At 45.0% G+C, this 19,184-nt stretch overlaps 1 protein-coding gene across 2 annotated transcripts in view; it reads right to left on the reverse strand.

Moving 5' to 3' along the window:
• Nucleotides 1–19,184, reverse strand: part of TBC1D2 (TBC1 domain family member 2) — a 50,773-nt gene that overhangs the window by 24,817 nt on the left and 6,772 nt on the right. For both annotated transcript variants that reach the window (XM_077912659.1, XM_077912660.1), the window contains exons 3-5: nucleotides 14,633–14,780; nucleotides 6,591–6,724; nucleotides 2,722–2,918 (exon numbers count right to left, since the gene is read on the reverse strand). In XM_077912659.1, the coding sequence (XP_077768785.1) occupies nucleotides 2,722–2,918; nucleotides 6,591–6,724; nucleotides 14,633–14,780 (479 nt within the window). The remainder of the gene's footprint in view (nucleotides 1–2,721; nucleotides 2,919–6,590; nucleotides 6,725–14,632; nucleotides 14,781–19,184) is intronic.

A 19,184-nucleotide genomic window follows, 5' to 3' on the forward strand; every position in this document is an offset into this window, starting at 1 on the left:
TGTGAGGATTAGAGATAATGCATGGAAAGCCTGAGCACAGAGCTACGGCCACACTTCACATTGGTTATATATGCTCTTATCTGCTCTTACCTGAGGGCGGGGACCCAAGGTACATCTGTGCCCTCTACAGCATCCAACAGAGTTTGAGATACAAATTCTTAAAGGACTATTAGCAATGACCATTTGGGTGGCTGAGCCAGGGCAAGACCTCCCATGTCCTCCTGTAGCCTCAGGCAGAGAGTACCTCCCACCAAAGAGATGTAGGAAGGCATCTTATAGATGTGGGTGCAGGGAAGTCCAGGGGACTGTTTGCCCAGCTGAGGAACTGGATTCATAGGGTCTCAGATGGGACAGGTGCCCTCCAATCAGCATTTCCACACATCTAGGGCACCACTGGGCACCCCAAGGTTTTGCAGGCCTCCTCTGTCCTACCTCTGGGCCAAGAGTCCATCTTTTCTCCTTTCCCTCTTTGGTTTTAGTATCTAGGCTGGAGGTAAAATGCCAGAGTCAGTAGGGCTGTGGCTTCCCCCGCCTAATACAGGACAAAGACGTGACCTCTGCCAATCACTGCTAGGCTTCACACTTCTTGGGGATGCTTAAGCACACACATCCATATTTCTGAGTCCCTCAGAGGAGTGTGGCATGCATCATAAGGCTGGAAGGAATCAACAAGGAGGGCAGGGAATGCCACAGTAACAGCCAAACCAATCAAAGCCTACACAGTGGGTGGCTGCTGGGTGCCAGGCACTGGGTTTTATGAATCTACACGCAGGCCTGTCCTATAAGCTGTAACTTGTTTTCACTCCACTTGCCAGGGAGCTCTCAGCAGCCGGGGGAGACCTTGCTCATCTCTAAGAGCTTGTCTTTATTTATTAAGAATGCCACATCCTGGGGACCCCTGGGTGGCTCAGAGGTTGAGCATCTGCCTTTGGCTCAGGGCATGATCCCAGGTCTGGGGATCAAGTCCCGCATCAGGCTCCCTGCATGGAGCCGGCTTCTCCCTCTATGTCTCTGCTTCTCTCTCTCTGTCTCTCATGAATAAATAAATAAATAAATCTTAAAAAAAAAAAAAATGCCACATCCTCCAGGGCAGCACAGCCATTGGGGACAAACCTCAATGAAATCTAGGGCTCCCAGACCTCTCTTTCATCTGACAATTCCTGATACTTTGGAAGCAAAAACCAAGCCAGGGGAGGCCACCCAGATTTCCTAGAAAGAAGGGGAAGCTATAGTGAGAGGAGAGGCGGGTTTCTTTCCCAGGCCAGGTTTGGTGTGGGACTTACACTGTACTGGTCCGGGGATGGAGCAGCTGCTCCAGCTCAGCTGAATGCCCTCTCAGGAGCACCAGCAGCCCCACCACAGGAATGGGGTGATGGGAGAAAAAACATCTGGGCTGCTAAGTGGCATCAGAGGGGGCTTCACACGCTGTAACACTGTATGTGGGCGTTGGTGTGTTCACTGCTGGTCTCTGCTATGAAATGTAAGCCATGCAGGGACAGGACCCATGTCTCTTCCCACTGTTCCCAGCGCCTAGAATACTGCATGCACACCATAGGCCCTCGATAAAGACTCAGTGAATAAATGACTGAAGTGAGAACATATGAACGAATGAGCCTCCTCCTTGGAGAACTCCAATCACAGGCTGCTTCACTAAATGTATCCCCTGACCTACTAGGAGGGAAGCCTCTGCTGCTTCCCCTAATGTCTGTTTATGGGCAAGAAAGACAGGGAAGGGGCAAAACCAGGTAGGGAGAGCACTTTTCTGGACTATCTTCTTCAAAAACAGAGCAGCAGAAAGGCGAAGAAATGTACAAGGGGGAGGCTATTCAGAAGTACACACAGCTTAGCCCCCACCACCCCAGGAGCGAGAGCGGGAGATAGAACAGAAAAAGACTGAGGGCAGCCAAAGCTCAAACATGAAGACGTGGGCCTTCCCCTCAGAGGAAAAGAAGCCTGTCTTCTCAGTGGGGCCCACCCTTGGGGGCATGATGGGGCACCACTGTTGGGATTTTCAGTAACAACTGTGCTAACTTAACCACTTTTACTGTGCCCCCGGGCTGCAGTCCCCATCACCTCCCTGCCATGTGATTCTCACTACTTCACAGTTACCCCAGAACAGGAACATGATTTATTCTCTGGGTTGTATGGTATTTGGATGATTGTAATGTCTGTGTTTGTGTGTGATCTGTGTCCTATAACGACCATGTAACTCCTTTTTGAACTGCTATAATTAGCTTCTCTATTGAGCCTAAATTTTCCTCATCATTGTCCCTTGTTGGGCCTGGCTGGGCCCCAGAGCTACACAGACCTGCCTGCTTTCTCTGTCCCATGAATCCTTCAGTGATCTGTACTGTTACCAGCTGCCAGTACCTTCAGGGGCCCTTCCCAGGACTCTGCATCTAGAGCCCCCTTCTCTAAATGTTCAGGGTGGGGTCAGGCCGGGCATAGTCCTCCAGGAGGAGTCCAAGAGCAATCACAAAGTAGGTCCCAGAGACCCTGCCCTTGAAGGGCACCTAGGCTGAGGGTCCATCACCTAGGCTGAGTGTCCACATGTCCTTCAGTCACCAATAGCACAGCATTTCCCACCACCAGTAGTTTGGCTAATAAAGACCGAGATTTTACATCTGCCCAGCCAGGCTAACGTTGCATATCTGGTTTGTTCAAGGGCTCCAGGCTCAGACGGGTGCACTGGAGCCCAGGGTCTCTGGGGCCAGACCTCACCTTCTGAGACTTTAGCTCCTTGGTGAGCATCAAAACCTGCTGCTCCAAGGCCAGCACCTTTTCCTGGGCAGTTCGGGACCGTGTGAGGCCATCGGCAAAGAACGGAAAGGTGTTGTTCTGGCGCTTGGCTTTCTGAATGAGATTGGCGGTCAGAGAGGACTTGGGTGTAGGCTTCGGAGAATCCGCTGGATCTTTCCCTGCTCAAAAGGAGGAACACAGAGGTTATGACTGGGGGCCTCAGTGGTTCTCAAAATTGAGCTTGCTGCAGAAGCATCTGGAGGGCCTAGTTAGATGCAGATTGTGGGACCCTATTCCCAGAGCTTTTCATCAGTAGGCCTGGGGTGGGACTTGAAAATTTGCATTTCTAAAATCTCCTAGCTTGTAGGGGATCACACTTTGAGAACCCTTGGGCTATATATATTGACACTGTCCTGGCTGGGTCCTTCAGCCCATCCCTTAAAGTGTGCCTGTCCCCAGCTCTCGGATCCCTGCCTGCCATAGGCATCTCACACCACACTGCTGCTGTGTGCCAGGGGCCATCTCAAGCACTAGTCCTAGCAGGATGTCTTGTTTCTTATTTCAGGATCTCAGCTCCTACCCTCTTGGCGATTTTCAAAGTATAGAGATTTGTCCATAGACAGGAGTGTGGAATATCTGAACTCTGCATTCTTGCCCCAGACACCAAGTCAAACTCTTGTTTGACTCTTATTACAAGCTAAGGTAGGACACACATTCCTCACAGTTGGCTGTCTCCAGGCTGCACAGTCTATTTCCTCTAGAGCCAGGGTCAGCAACCAATGGCCCACATGCCAAATCCAGCCCACAGCCAGCTTTTGTAAATCAAGTTTTATTGGAACACAGCCACATTCATTTGTTTGTGCATTGTCTGTGCTGCTTTCACTCCACAAGGGCAGAGTTGAGTACTGGCAGCAGAGACCATATGTTGCCATAACACCCCCAACATTTACTACCTGGCTCTTTATAGAAAACATTTGCCAACCATTGCTGAATTTCTTATTTTATTTTTAAATCAAATATTTTATTTTATTCTTAAATCAAATTAAACATCAGAATTACTCACTCATCCATGATGCCTTGTCCTGCCCTGCCCTCAGTCTATACTTTAGGGATTTGCCATTAGCCTGCATCCAGAGACATTTTAATGGCCTGACTATATGGTCAAAAGACCTTAAGAATTTTGTTTATATTCACAATGTGCATACACATTGTGCCCATTATGAGGTACCAACAGAAGAAATTTTCCTTAGCTCTCAGCCCTAGAAAAGGCTTTTCTTTTTCTTTTTTTTTTTTTTTTTAAGGTTTTAAAATTTTCCTTTGGTTTTCTTTTTTTTTTAAATAAATTTATTTTTTATTGGTGTTCAATTTACCAACATACAGAATAACACCCAGTGCTCATCCCGTCAAGTGCCCCCCTCAGTGCCCGTCACCCATTCACCCCCACCCCCCGCCCTCCTCCCCTTCCACCACCCCTAGTTCATTTCCCAGAGTTAGGGCTTTGCTTTTTCTAAGAAAATATATGTTTATTCTTACAGATGCTGGAAATAATCTAATGCTTGCATTTCTTTCTTTGCCTTGGCTACTGAGCAGCTCAGCACCACATCTGCTGCCCACTCTTAGCTATTCTGTAGGATCTTATCTTGATCTTACCTAAATTTCCTATCCCAAATTACTCATTTATTTTCCCCTGATATTTTAAAAAAGGCTATTATTAGCTTTAATAAACTATTCTCAATTCTTTTGGGACTGGGGTGTTAAAAATAAGGATGTGGTATGGGATCCCAGGTGAAGGGACAGGCAGGGCTTACAGGATGATTTGAATAATTTAGCATGTTTCTTCTGGGGCCAGCCAAACAATCCCGAATGGATAAGAAATTACTCTAGGTTAACAGGAATCAGAACCTCCTTGGCCTTGTTGAGTACAAGAACAGAATGATTTTGTTCTAGACTTAACAGAAATCTGGACTGCAGACTGCAGAGCTCAGAGGAAAGCAATGCCTCTTTCTTTCCTGCCACGAGGTATAGAAGAACCCCTGTGTGTGTGTGCAGGGGGGCTCCCTGTAGCCCTTGGGCCCTCTGGTGACACCACTCTCCACTAACCCTGAGAGCAGGCAAGGTAGGGATCATTGCACCCATTCCACAGTCAGAGAAAATGAGGCCTAGGAGAGTGGTCTTTAGTCATTGCTGTAGGATTTCATGGGTGTGCCACAGGCCTGACTGGGCAGAGAAGAGGGTAGGAGTCATGGAGGGGAGCCCAGACTCCCATCCCCTGCCTCAAGTCTGCTTTGATCTGCACACTGTAGATTAGATTTTATCTATGAGGGGTCAATAAAAGGTATCATGGCAATAAAAACATAGTGTGAAAAAATCACTGCTTTAGAAAATGAGGCTTTTTCTAAAGCCTTGGCCTGAAGCTTAATTCCTAGTTCTGCACCCCTATGCAGCCATGAGTGAGTCACTCCACTTCTCCGTTCTCCATTCCCTGATTTGGTAAATGAGAACAATGGAACCTACCCCTTAAAGAGGTCAAAGCAGGTGAAGTGCTTAGTGGTCGGGAAAGAAACTTGAGAAGATTCTGTTCAGTGACTGGAGCCAGTCAGTCCTAAAGGACCAGATATTGCAGATTCCATTTATATGAACTATTCAGAACAGGCAAATCCATAGAGACAGAAAATCGAACAGTGGTTGCCCAGACCTGGAGGGATGCAAGGTTTCTTTTCTTTTTTTTTTAAATTTGAGAGAGAGAGAGAGAGAGAGAACAAGCAGGGAGGAGGAACAGAGGGAGGAGAAGCAGACGCCTTGCTAAGCAGGAAGCCTGATGTGGGGCTTGATTCCAAGACATAGGGATCGTGACCTAAGCCGAAGGCAGATGCTTAACCAACTGAGCCACCCAGGCGCCCCTGGATGCAAGGTTTCTTTTTGGGATAATAAGCATGTTCTAAAATTTAGGATAATAAGCATGTTCTAAAATTGATTATGGTGAACTGTATACTTCAAATGGTGAGTTGTTTGGTATGTGAATTATATCTTAATAAAATTGTTACCAAGGGGAAAAAAGTGCTTAGACTAGCCCAGGCACAAAGTAACTGTATATATGAGTGCTGGTTTTATTATTATTGATTTGATGGGTATTGATCCCCCCTTGCACTGTTCACTGTGATCCATGGGGCCTCACCAGATGCTGCTTCAAAGAGGTGCTTTTTCTGGAGTCACTTCTATACAGCCCAGGGATCCTTGTTGCCAGACAACCCCACAGTGCTGTTTCAGCCAGTTTTCTTACAAATGTTTCCAGATTACAGAATGTCCTAAGGGCACCCATGCCAATTAAAAAAAAAAAAAAGCCCACCATCCCTGACGGTATGGGCCACTCAAATTTTGTGAAATAATAAAATGCTATGGAATAGCTGAGTGGACAGCTAAAGGTCACTTGCTCTGCTTCTTCAGGCAGATCTGATTTTAATTACCCCAGAGAGGCATCTTTATATCCTTTCCTTATAAATAAAAAAAAAGTAAGAAAAAAAAAGTGAGAGATATTTTCATTTATTCAAGAATCATCTGGAGACGGGTGGTGGCGATGGTTGAACAACACTGTGAAGGTGCTTTATCCCACTGAACTGTGTACATATGGGTCAAAATGGTAAATTTCATTTTATACACATAACATTATTGTGTATTTTACCACAATAATATTGATAAGGAAAGGAGTCATTGCTACTAGCCCCATGGAAACCAGGAGGAGTCACCTGCAGAGTTTCATGTTGGACACAAAAAAGCACAAGTTGGTTTTGGGGGAAGATAAAGAGGGCGTTTACTGGGTCTCTGAGGGCAGCCCAAACCTGAGTGGAGCTCACCTGGAGTGCTGGGGTCAGAGGGTAAGGGCTGCTCCGCCCTCTGAGGTTCCGAACTCAGTGGAGGATCTTCCCCTGGAGGTCCGTGGCCTGTTCCTTGGGCCTGCCTGTTGCCCCGAATATTGGACATCGTGTTTCTGAAAGGAAAACAGGAGCATGAGGCTGTCATCCTGCCCCCTTGTCATACCCCAAGCAGTCTGCCAGGCTCCAGGAACCCTGCCAGATGCAGCCCAGAGCCACTCCCCACCCTCTCACTCTCTCCTTTTCATTTTCTCCCTGTACTTACCACCTACCACACACAATATTGCTAAACAACAATACAAGCCTGATTCCCCTGCTCCCAGCCCCACTGCTGGAGCATAAATTCTGGTGAGTGCCGGGATGTTCGCCTGTTTTGTTCACTAAAATACTCTGAATGCCTAGCACAGCGCCTGAGACATGGAGGGCACATGCTGAACGAATGCCAAATGGACTTGCCAAACTAACTTTCCTGAAACCTTCATCTGGTTTTATAACTAGTTAGTTCAGAAATCATTGGTGGCTCCCTACTTCTGCTGATGAAAGTTCCAAACCCTTCCTGGATTCTTTCCCCTTGCTTTCTTTGCTCACTCAGATCTGTTCTCCTTGAGGCCTTCATTCATCATCTCCTAGCCTCCAAGGAGTTTTACTGCACTTTGTCAACGGACTACCCTTTGACCAACTACTTATCTAGGCTGAACAGTGGAGTCATTTCTTCAAGAGCTGGGCACTAATCTACTGCCTGCTGGTACCTGGCACTGGGCCACGCATGCCCAGAGTGTAGGCTCAATACATATTGGGTTTGCAGGAAGGAACTAGACAGTATCAATGGCTGGCCAAGGACCAGAGACCACAGAGAAATTCATAATGAGTTGGATGAAAGGAGAGTTTAACAGAGTTTATTTTCCCTTTGCAAACAGATAAAAGTAGACATATGCCAAAATTAATAAGGAGGAATAGAAAATGATTAAGGAGTTCATTAGGTCAGTGTTTTTCAAACTGCAGGTTGTGAATCATTGACCACTGTAAAATCAATTTAGTATCATGACCAGCATTTATTTTATTTCATTTTTTAAATATTTATTTTAGAGAGACAGAAAGACAAAGAGAGATAGAGAGAAATGCATGCAAGCAGGAGGGGTAGAGGGAGAGGTAGAAAGAATCTCAAACAGACTCTGCATAAACATGGAGCCGAACATGGGGTTTGATCTTATGACCCTGAGATCATGACCTGAGCTGAAACCAAGAACGAACTTGGCTTAACCGACTGCACCACTCGGATGCCCTGTAACCGGCATTTAAAATATTGAATGGAAAATATTAGAATGCACCCCACTTAGAAAGGGTTAATATTTTGTAAGTTATATATATGTGTGTTCTGAGCCATAAAATAAAATGTACTTCTTACTGTGATGGTGGTCAACAGTCTGAAAAATAATGCACTAAGAGGTCATTTACTTAAAAGGCAGCAACAGTATGGTCAAAAAAGAAAGGGATGTGAAGGTCTGTAGATTGGTGATGGAGTCCTGGTTTTGCTTCCCAAACACCTAGGTGCTAGATAAACATCAAACATGTCTCAAAAATACTGAGCCAAATTCCCAGGAAAGGAAGGGTAATTCTTAGGGACTAAACATGGAAAGGTGAACTTCAAGTGAGAAGGTGAATGCGTAGATTAGACCACTCCTCCACAAATATTCACTCCTTTCCTACCACTTCCTCAGGAGCAGAGTGCTTCCTCTCTCAGCTTGGGCAGGGCAATGTGATTTGCTTTGTCCAAAAGGATGTTAGCAGATGTGATGTAAACATAGCCTTAAAATGTCCTTGCATATGGAGCTTGCTCCCTTGAAGAACACGCCTCAGGCAGCTGCTGGTCCACAGAAGATGAGAAATATGAAGAGCAGGCTTAGATCTTAGCAACAGCTTGGAGTCAAGACCAGATGAACCTAGCCTATATCAGCTGAATCCAGATGTGTGAGAAATAAATGTTTATTATATGACACTGAATTTTGAAATGTGTGTTTGTAGCATTATTGCTGTGAAAGTTGACTTAGGACACGAGTTTGTTCTGGGGCCAACCATTTGCTTTTTCATTGAGATATAACTAACGCATAACATATTCATTTCAGGTGTGCAATATATTTATTCATCATAGTGCAAAATGATCACCATGCTACCTCTAGTTAACATCCATCACCACACAGAGCTACTAGATTTTTTTTTTTTCCGTGTGATCATGGATCAACTGTTGATACCAGAGACCTAGAACCTTGGTTGCAAGAGAAGAAAGAAAGCCAAGGTTTGGACCCAAACAAACTGCAGAGTTGAAACTGAAATTCTCACATACTGCTGGGAGTCCTGTGAAGGGGTGAGTTATGGATCAACACAAGGAAATTCTAGCTGAAGACTCCAGGTTCTTACAATACTTTGGTTTGGTTTTGGTATCAAGATAATATTGGCCTTCTAGAATGAATGGGGAAGTATTCCCTCTTCTTTTTTTTTTTAATATTTATTTATTTATGATAGTCACACACAGAGAGAGAGAAAGAGAGAGAGGCAGAGAGACACAGGCAGAGGGAGAAGCAGGCTCCATGCACCGGGAGCCCGACATGGGATTCGATCCCGGGTCTCCAGGATCGTGCCCTGGGCCAAAGGCAGGCGCCAAACCGCTGCGCCACCCAGGGATCCCTCCCTCTTCTTTTTTTAGGGGGAAGATTTTGTGAAGGATTGGTATTAATTCTTCTTCACATGTCTGGTAGAATTCAGCAATGAAGTTAGCTGGTCCCAGGTTTTGGGGTTTTTTTGTTTTTGTTTTTGTAGGGGGTAGTTATTTTTATTACTAATTCAATCACTTTAAATGTTACAGGTCTATTCAGATTTTCTCTTTCTTCTTGAATCAGTTTTGGTAATTTGCGTCTTCCTAGGAATTTGTCCTTGTCCTCTATGTTATCTAATCTGTTGGCACAGAATTGTTCACAGTACCCTTTATAATCTTTGGATTTCTGTAAGGCTGGTAGTAATGTTCTGACTTTTGAGCCTGACTTCAGCAATGTGAGTCTCATGTCTTTTCTTGTTCTGACTAGAGGGTTGTCAATTTTGTTGATCTTTTCAAAGAACCATTATTTGATCTGAAATTCATTTTTATTATTTTATTTTTATTTTTTTAAAAAGAAAAGATTTTATTTGTTTATTCATGAGAGACACATACACACACACACACACAGAGAGAGAGAGAGAGAGAGATAGGGGCAGAGACACAGGCGGAGGGAGAAGCAGGCTCCATGCAGGGAGCCCGATGCAGGACTCGATCCCGGGACTCCAGGATCACGCCCTGGGCCTAAGGCAGTCACTAAACTGCTGAGCCACCCAGGGATCCCCTGAAATTCATTTTTAAAACAAAATCCAGTTTTTTTGGCATAGTTGGGTTCAGAGTAAGAAATAAGATTGTACTTTAATGCAAAATACAGCTGACTGATGGAAGGAAAAATGAATCTGTTAAATTAAGAAGACAGAAGAAATTAGAACTCAGCATTCCCAATACCTAACTTTGAAATTTGGTCTCTGGCTCCTTTGGCTTTGTTATTATTAAGATCCTACTGTGTGGAGCCTCTGACTCCTTGCCTCATCACTTCCCCTTCCCAGTTTTCTTTCCCCACTCACAAATAAAAGGGTAGCAGTCTTATTAAAAAGAAAATAGTAGTCATGAAGAACACTTTTTTTTTAAAAGATTTTATTTATTTATTTGATATATACAGAAAGAGTGAGAGAGAGAGAGCATGAGCAGGGTGAGGAGTGGCAGAGGGAGAGGGAGAAACAGGCTCCCCTCAACACCCCCAAGCAGGGAGCCTGATGTGAGGCTCAATCCCAGGACCCCAAGATCATGATCTGAGCTCCAGGCAGATGTTTAACCAACTGAGCCACCTAGGCGCCCCTGAAGAGCACTATTTGCTGAGTACCACTTTGCGCTGGTCCTGTGCCCAGTCCCATTCCATGTATCTCACAAATCACAGCTACATAATCAAAGAGAACTCAGGAACACATTCTTATATTAGAAGTGCTGGCTTGGTAGGGTGACCATCATTGTTGCCTCTGCTTCCTCTTGCCCAGGAAGTGTAGCCTCCCTAATGCCAGGGGCTCATAAGCAGTTATTTCTAAGGTAGGGGAGGGTATAGAAACTCCAACTCAATGGTAGCAAAGAGGCTCCTAAGCTCTAGCATACATCTCCTCTGGGAATGAGGTGCTCACTCACTGCTAACACAACCTAGCTGGCTACTACCCAGCCAAACTATTGCACAGGAAGAGGTGTCTGCATTTCATAAATTTATTGACCATATGTGGAGCAGTCCATAGGTCATTTTCTGGGTAGGATTAGCTCCAGGTCTGAAAGGCCTCGTCAGTGTGGGGGAGTGGTCATAAAGACTTGCTCTGGAAAGATAACCTTGGGCAGGCCATTTATCCTCTCTGAGCCTGGGTTTCCTGATCTGCAGTGAGGATGAGGAATGGGTCCACAACACATAGTGACTGGGCCCTTCCATGGGCCAGGCACTAAGCTGATACTAGTCATTCAATTCATTTAATCCTCACAAGAGCCCAGAGAAGTGAGTACTATCACCTCAATCATACAGAGAGATGTCTGTATGGGATGCAGATACTCTGGGATGCAGAAAGGATAAGTAACCAAAGCTAAGTAAGTGGAGGGTGGCGGGGGCGGGACTGACTGTCAGACCTGGACATCAGACTTCAAGGTCTAAGAACTTAACTGTTATGACACTACCTCACAGGTTTGTCCAGACAACTCAGTGATGGTGCAAAGTACCTAGCATGGTGCTCTGGAAGCACTCCTACCTCTTCCCTGGCGTATGAGCCAGGCTCATGGCAGAGCCCACAGCAAGCTCTAAGCCCAGCCAGGGCCCAGGGTGTGGGAGACAAGAGCAACCTCAATCTTACTGGGCCTCTCAGCAGCCTAGGGCAAGTAGCCCACTTCTTGCACTTTTTCCTCACGTTTTCTATGGGTTATTACAAATGTCAGGAGGGAAGTAACCAACTGATCTTCTGAAACTTCTTCCTTTCTATCTCTGCATCTTCTCTCTTTGACTTCTGTTTGTGGCTTTCATCAGGCACATACTTGGCTTAAGCTTCATGAGACCACACTGGATACACCCTGGCTGGATGGTTAGATTTCTCAACCTCTTCTCCCCTACAGCAGGTTCCCAACACACCCAGTTCCCTCCAACACCCCCTGAGGGAAGATCCCCTGCAGGGCACCCTCCCTGTCCATGGAGGGGCTCATCCATGCCCACCCTGGAGGGGCTCATCCATGCCCAACACCCCCTAAATCTCTCTCTGCAACTCAGATAACTCTCCTGAGTTCCAGGCCCCTCTCTCCAAATGCCTTGGGGGGCAGTTCTACCTCCAGCCAGTAGGCCCTAGAGGACACTTATCATTTTTTCCCTAAAACCTGCTTGCTTCTCTTCTAGAAACAGCATCACCACCTTCCTAGTTTCCTGAGGGAACTCAAGCATGGAGGCTGACAGGGAAATGCTGTGTCTGAGTCACAGAGAGCCAGGGATCTCTAATCCAAGTCCAGGGAACTGTAGTCTGCTTCTATAGAGTTTCCAGTCTGTCTGAAATCCACACAGAAAATAAGCACTCCAACAGGATCAGTATTGGATACAGTTTGAATTCCCAAAAGCTTCCTTTTCTTCAGTTAGATTAACAATAGTAGTTGTAGACGATAGAAAGTACTTAGCATTGCCAAGTACAGTTCCAAAGCACTTTGCATGCATTAACCCATTTAATTCCCACGCTAATCTTGTAGGGCAAGCACTATTGTATTTACTTTTCTAACAATTTAAATGAAGCACAGAGAAATCAAACAAGTTGCCAAGGGCACCACAGCCTATGACTGGCGGAGCTAGGACACAAGTCCAGGCAGTCTGCCTCTTAAATTCAGGCCATCTTGCTATCTTCTTATAAACTATCTAAAACAAATCCTACTGGTGGGAAATTGTATAAATAATAAATCATAAATAAAAAGTAGCTGAGATCTGATCAACACACAGTAAATTACACAGGTTAAATAAAAAAAGAAAAACAAAGCTAGAGGCATCACAAATCCAGGTTTCACGTCACGTTATAAAGTAATTAAAACAGTATAGTGCTTGCATAAAAATAGACATACAGATCAATGGAATAGAATAGAAAACCCAGGAAAAACCCACAATTATATGGTCAATCTTTCACAAAAGAGGAATGAATACACAATGGGAACAAGTCTCTTCAACAAATAGTGTTGGAAAAACTGTACAGATACATGCCAAAGAATGAAACTGCATTAAAAACCTAAATGTGAGACCTGAAACCATAAAAATTCTTGAAGAGAGCACAGGCAGTAATTTCTCTTACACTGTCTGTAGCAACATTTTTTTAGATATGCCTGAGGCAAGGGAATTAAAGGTAAAATAAACTATTAGGACTTCATCAAGATGAAAAGCTTCTGGATGCCTGGGTGGATCAGTGGTTGAGCATCTGTCCTTGGCTCAGGGCATGATACCAGGGTCCAGGATTGAGTCCTGCATCGGGCTCCCTGCGAGGAGCCTGCTTCTCCCTCTGTCTATGTCTCTGCCTCTCTCTCTGTGTCTCTCATGAATAAATAAATAAAATCTTTTAAAAAATGACGAAAAGCTTCTGCACAGTGAAGGAAACAATCAACAAAATTAAAAAACAACCCTACAGAAATGGGAGAAGATACTTGCAAATGACATAGCTGATAAAAGATTAGTATCTAAAATATATAAGGAACTGATACAACTCAACACTCTAAAACAAGATGATCCTATTAAAAATGTCAAAAGACACAAACAGAAATTTCTTCAAAGAAGACATCCAGATGGCCAACAGACACATGAAAAGATGTTCATCATCACTCATCGTCAGGGAAATGCAAATCAAAACTACAATGAGGTATCATCTCACACCTTTAAGAATGGCTAACCTTAAAACACAAGAAACAAGGGGCAATGAGAATATAGAGAAAATGGAACCCTCTTGTACTGTTGGAGGGAATATAAACTCGTTTAGCCACTATATTGTCATAATCATACTACAGAGTATGTACCAAAAAAATACAGAAACACCAATTCAAAGGGATACATGCACTCCTAGGCTTACTTTAGCATTATATACAATAGCCAAATTACCAAAGCAGCCCGGGTCCACTGACAGATGAATGGCTAAAGAAGAATATTCCACACAATGGAATATTACTCAACCATAAAAAGAGTGAAATCTTCTCATCTGCAACAATATAGATGGAGTTGGAGAGTGTAATGCTAAGTGAAATAAGTCATCAGAGAAAGACAAATACTATATGACCTCACTCAATATGTGGAATTTAAGGAACAAAACAAATGAGCAAAGGAAAAAAAAAAGAAGGGAGAGAGACAAACCAAGGAACAGACTCTTAACTATAGAGAACATCCTGGTAGTTGCCAGAGGGGAGCTGAGGGCAGGATAGAGGAAATAGGTAATGGAGATTAAGGAGTACACTTATCATGATAAAAAATAAAATAAAATAAAACTTGTACAAAAATTTTTAAAAACTGGGTTGCATACAGTCACTTTGGGGAAAAAAGTAAATAATTTGATGTGTTTCACATATGAAGACACTTGTGATGCTATCATCACGTTACATTCAGTATGATCTCAGTTACATATATATGTATGTAGAAAACGCGGAGGAAAAAGATATACCAAATGCTAAGAATGCTAACTGGGTGACAGGATCATGGGTAATTGAAAATCTATACCTTTCTAGATGTTTCTAATTTCCTAAAAAGAATGTGTACTACTTTAAAACTCAGAACAACACAAGTAATATTTTAAAGAAATGATGTGATGAGTTAAAAATGAAGCCCCTCTCCTCAGGCCCACCTCCCTGATCCCTGCAGGGGGATCACATCGGATCATCGTAAGCTCCAAAGAAGGGGCTGTGTGTAGCTTGGCTGGCCCCTCAGTCCCATCACACTTACTGTATTTCAGTTCCAAGATGCTTGAGGGAAATATTCTGAAGGGCCAAGGGCATGGTAGGCACCGGCTGTAAGGCAGCCGCCACACCCACGAGCCCAGGGGGTGTTCGCACAGGGCCCAGGAAGTCGTCGGGCTCTGCTTCCTCTTGCTCTGGGGAACAAACAGAAGGGCAGTCATCCCTCGGGTCACTGCACTTAGACACACTAGACACAAGTGCTACAGGCTCGGCTCCAGGTGGGAGTCGGTGGGCTGCCCAAGCACACCTTCCTTGTAGGTTAAGAGCACCAAAGAGGCGGGCTTTTCATCAAGTGTTCTGGGAAAATGATGCCTCTTGCTGGGCAGGTCTCTTCCTGAAAACCCCATTAAAATATGCACAACTACAGATACTTCTACATCTGAGAATCCATCCTAAAAACAATCCTGGCACTGTCTAGCCTCAAACCGGAAATAACTCCCTCAAACTGGAAGATCTGGAGAGAAGTTAAATAAATCACGATGCCATCAGAAAACAGAATATTACTCAGGTGTTTAAAACAACACTAATGAAGAATGCTTAAAAACCGAAGGAACAGGCGTGGGATATATGTATATATATATAAAAGTAAAAAAACTGGGGTTATAGCATGATCTCAACTATATAGAAAAAGTCTCCCAGAAATACACTCTGTGTATGGACTGAAGTCAGAAGTGCATGGTGGGATCAGAAGCTGGACGACCGGGATCCCTGGGTGGCGCAGCGGTTTAGCGCCTGCCTTTGGCCCAGGGTGCGATCCTGGAGACCCGGGATCGAATCCCACATCGGGCTCCCTGCATGGAGCCTGCTTCTCCCTCTGCCTGTGTCTCTGCCTCTCTCTCTCTGTGTGTGTGACTATCATAAATAAATAAAAATTTAAAAATATTTTAAAAAAAGAAGCTGGACGTCCTCATTTTTGCTCTGTGTTTTTTCCCAAACTGCCTACAGTAAACATGGGTTATTTTTTTTATAAACAGAAAAATAATGCATACTCACCAAAAGTAGATGTTTGTTAAAAGATTTTAAAGCATGGAGGTTTTCAGGTCATAATGTGGAGTACTAAAAAGCAAATTGGGCTCTTTGTATCGTAGGATTTGAAATATGTTTAAATAAAAAGCAGGTGGGGGGTCATAATGTCATGTGAACACTGGCTGTTCTGGGTGACAATATTATGGGTACTTTTTCTTCCACTTTTCTATGTTTTATTAATCTTCTGTTTAAACAACGATTCTTATACAGTAAGTGCTTCAAAGCATTTAGTGTCAAAGAACATTTCAAGGCTAAGGAAATATTATTTGAGGTATAAGAGAGAGAGGAGGTGAATTATTTAGAAGTTGGTTTTGAGTATTACAAAAAGCAGAACCGAATGAAAGCCACTTATCAGGTGGTAGGATCTGGATCAGACGGTCCCTGAGACGTGTAGGGCAGCTGATACCTTCCATTCAAGCCCTCTTACTGAGGGTAAAAAATGTGAGAAGGGGGAATTTTATTTTTGCACTCCATCGCCAAATAGGGTGTGGGTACAAAAACATTAAATACAGCGGGAGGGGCCAGTAGTGCAATCTACTTACAAACACTCTTTGCAATCAATATAATCAATTCCTAACAGGCTCTTTCACATCCGGCAGACTGGCCAGTACTTGGCAATGCCAAGTCATTCTCTTGAGCTCCTCTCTTCAGTTCACTCTCTCACCAAACCCTTTTGGCATCTGCCCAGAGGTTTCTGGGTGGAGCTGGAGAAAGGCGTAGGAAGCTTCGAGCTTAAAGAGCAGAGAGAAGTGCACATTTCAGGAAGACCCTGTGGGTGGAAGCTGGAGGGCAAGGCAGGCAAAGTGTGGGGGAGTTCTGGGAGATGGAGACACACCATGTCACCTCCAGTCCAAAAAGACTTCCTGGAGGAGGGGCACTGGAGCAGGACCTAGAGGGCTGGAATGGATTTTGACTTGCTGAAGGAGCGAGGGAGGATCTTTCTGGGTGTGTAAGTACAGGCAGCAGGAAGGGGTTCCAGACAGAGCCAAGGATGCCAGGAGGTACCAGAGACAAGGAGGCTAGGAAGGACAAGATGGGCAGGGGAGTGCTAAGAGGGGAGCTCATCTGGCTGGGCCCACAGGGCCCCCTGGGAGAGTCAACAGAAGCCCCCAAGGAATCTGGGCGACAGCTGTGGACTTGGAAGACCTGAAGCCAAGACATGTTTCTGTTGGAAGGGTGCTGTGATCAGGCTGGAAATCACATTTTCTCTTCCAGCATCAGGTTCTACATTTTTACAACGGGAATGATACTCTCCACCCTGTCTCCTTCAGAGGTAAAGTATCTGAACATATTTAGAAAACCATAAAGCCCCAGTCTGTGGACTTGCATCTTTCAATCCAGACTTTGAGCTGATTCAAAATAATTAAGGTCTTCTGGTGTAGCAATACTTTAACCATTTCTATTCTCCCTCATTCAAAACAAAGACGTGTGCAATTTGTCTAAGAATTTAATATCTTGGCGAGTACCTCCCTAGCTGCCTAGCTGTTTTCCTCTAACTTCCACCTGTGGCTGTAACCTTCCTCTGAGGTCACACCAGCTAAGTCCTGGGGATAAATATCACCACCGGTTGCATTCACCAGTGAGGAAATGGCAGCTCAGAAGGTTTTTTGTGGCCAGGGTCACACAGCTGGCAGCAGAGTCATACCCTCACAGTTCCCTGCTTTTTCACTAAAACTGCGTGGCTTGTCAGAGCAGGCTTTGTGACAGGCAGATAGTTCCAAGAGGGGAGAGGCTGCCCAGAAAGGCACAAGCCCCCAGTGCAAGGAGGTGTTCAAGGATGGCGATGGTGATGATGCCACAGTGGAGGTCAGTATTTCCTGCAGGAAACAGTACTGATGACCCAAGGCTCTGGCGTGGGGGCCTCTGGGCCCCTCTCCAGCCTGGAGAAACACCCTCAGCGAGGAGACCACACCAAGAATTTCTAGCAGTGTTTATCTGTCATTCTCTCTTTGTCTGAGCGGCATGGGCTGCTCTATCACCAGTAGGAAGTCGTTGCCCAACGACAAAGGCCAGGGCCAGCAGGCCACTTCCTTGGAGGGCCCTGGACGTGGCAGTTGCTTCCTCAGCATGACGGGGTTGTGATCCTGCAGACAACCATTTGCTCTGTGACCTTTAACAGGTCCCTTGTCCTCTTCGAGCCTCTGTTTCCTCTTCTATAAGACGTGAACAACATTACCTGGTAACATTGAGATGAGGATCCAATAACGTGTAAAGTGTCGGGACCACGTAAGCAGTATGCATCTTTTTGTGATAATATCTACCTACACAAGTGCTATTTTGTGTTAATTGTTGTCCTACTTTGGCAACATATAAATTATAAATTGATTTGCCCTTAATCGTTCTCAGCTCTTTTGGAGACCAGCGTTTAGGTAAAGCATGGAATAAAGGTGTAAATGCTTAAAAGCTGTAGAGAGGGGAACGTGCCTGGTGGATTGCTCAATGGCAGTGATAGGACACTTTTTACCAGATGAAGCATCTGTGACTCAAAGTCAGATGTGAGTCAGTTGGTTTTCACTGCTCTGGGAGTAGGCTCTGCTTCCCCCCAGGAAGGGTGGAGACTGGAGGTGGGGTAACCCGCTCCAGACAGCAGCTCCAGGGTCTCTCAGCTTGAGCACAACTCTAGATACATCTTTCTGGGTGGGCTGGGGAAGGTTTTACAGTGACCTCGTGGGGGAGGGTGAAGGCTTACTGTGGGAGCAGAGAGGCTTTAAGAGAAGCCCACATCCCAGCTTCCTGTGTCTCCCACCAGTGTCCCCCTTGGGAAACTGGTCCTCTCTCCCCACGCTCCCAGCAGGAGCTGGCCCAGAAGCACACTATTAAGTGTGCTAAATCAGAACCACAGAATTCCAGAACTTGGAAAGAGTTCGGCACAGAAGAACCCTGTGGGATCCCAAAGTTCTTTCAGTTCCAATTTCAGTTTCAGATATACAAGAATTCTGTTACCAGGACAGTTTCTTGTTGCTTCTAATCTGAGGCTGATCTCCAGCAATAGTGCTGACCTCAAGCTGCAGTTTTGCATGCAGCCAGGGTTGTCTAGCTCTCTGGCAGATGGGGAATGGAGGGTAGAAAGGAAGTAGGGAAGTGCAAACAAACCCTTCCCCAAAGACAGCCCTTACAAGCATGAAACACCCAGAAGGTTCTTGGAGGAAATGAGTGATAAGTATTATTAACAATAAAAAACCAGTAAGTATTTTAAGAGTGGTACTGTACACGTACACATGTAACAACATTATTAGGACAGCTACTATGCATTGAGCAATTACTATATGCCTGGCATTAGGCTAAGGGTTTTATATTCCCTTTCTCATTTAATAATAAAATCCAGTGCATTCACTCACAAATATCCAGTATGTCAGGCAGGGCACCTGGTACTGGGGACGCAAGTGACAAAGACATGGCCTCCACCCCTGAGGGCAGAGACTGACAAGGAAGCTATAATGAGAACATGCAACAGGCCCTGCTAGAACCATGTGAACAAAGGGCTGAGGGCTTATACAGAGTCCAGCGGGCAG

This window comes from Canis aureus, chromosome 10 (assembly GCF_053574225.1).
Source record: "Canis aureus isolate CA01 chromosome 10, VMU_Caureus_v.1.0, whole genome shotgun sequence".
Taxonomy (NCBI): domain Eukaryota; kingdom Metazoa; phylum Chordata; class Mammalia; order Carnivora; family Canidae; genus Canis; species Canis aureus.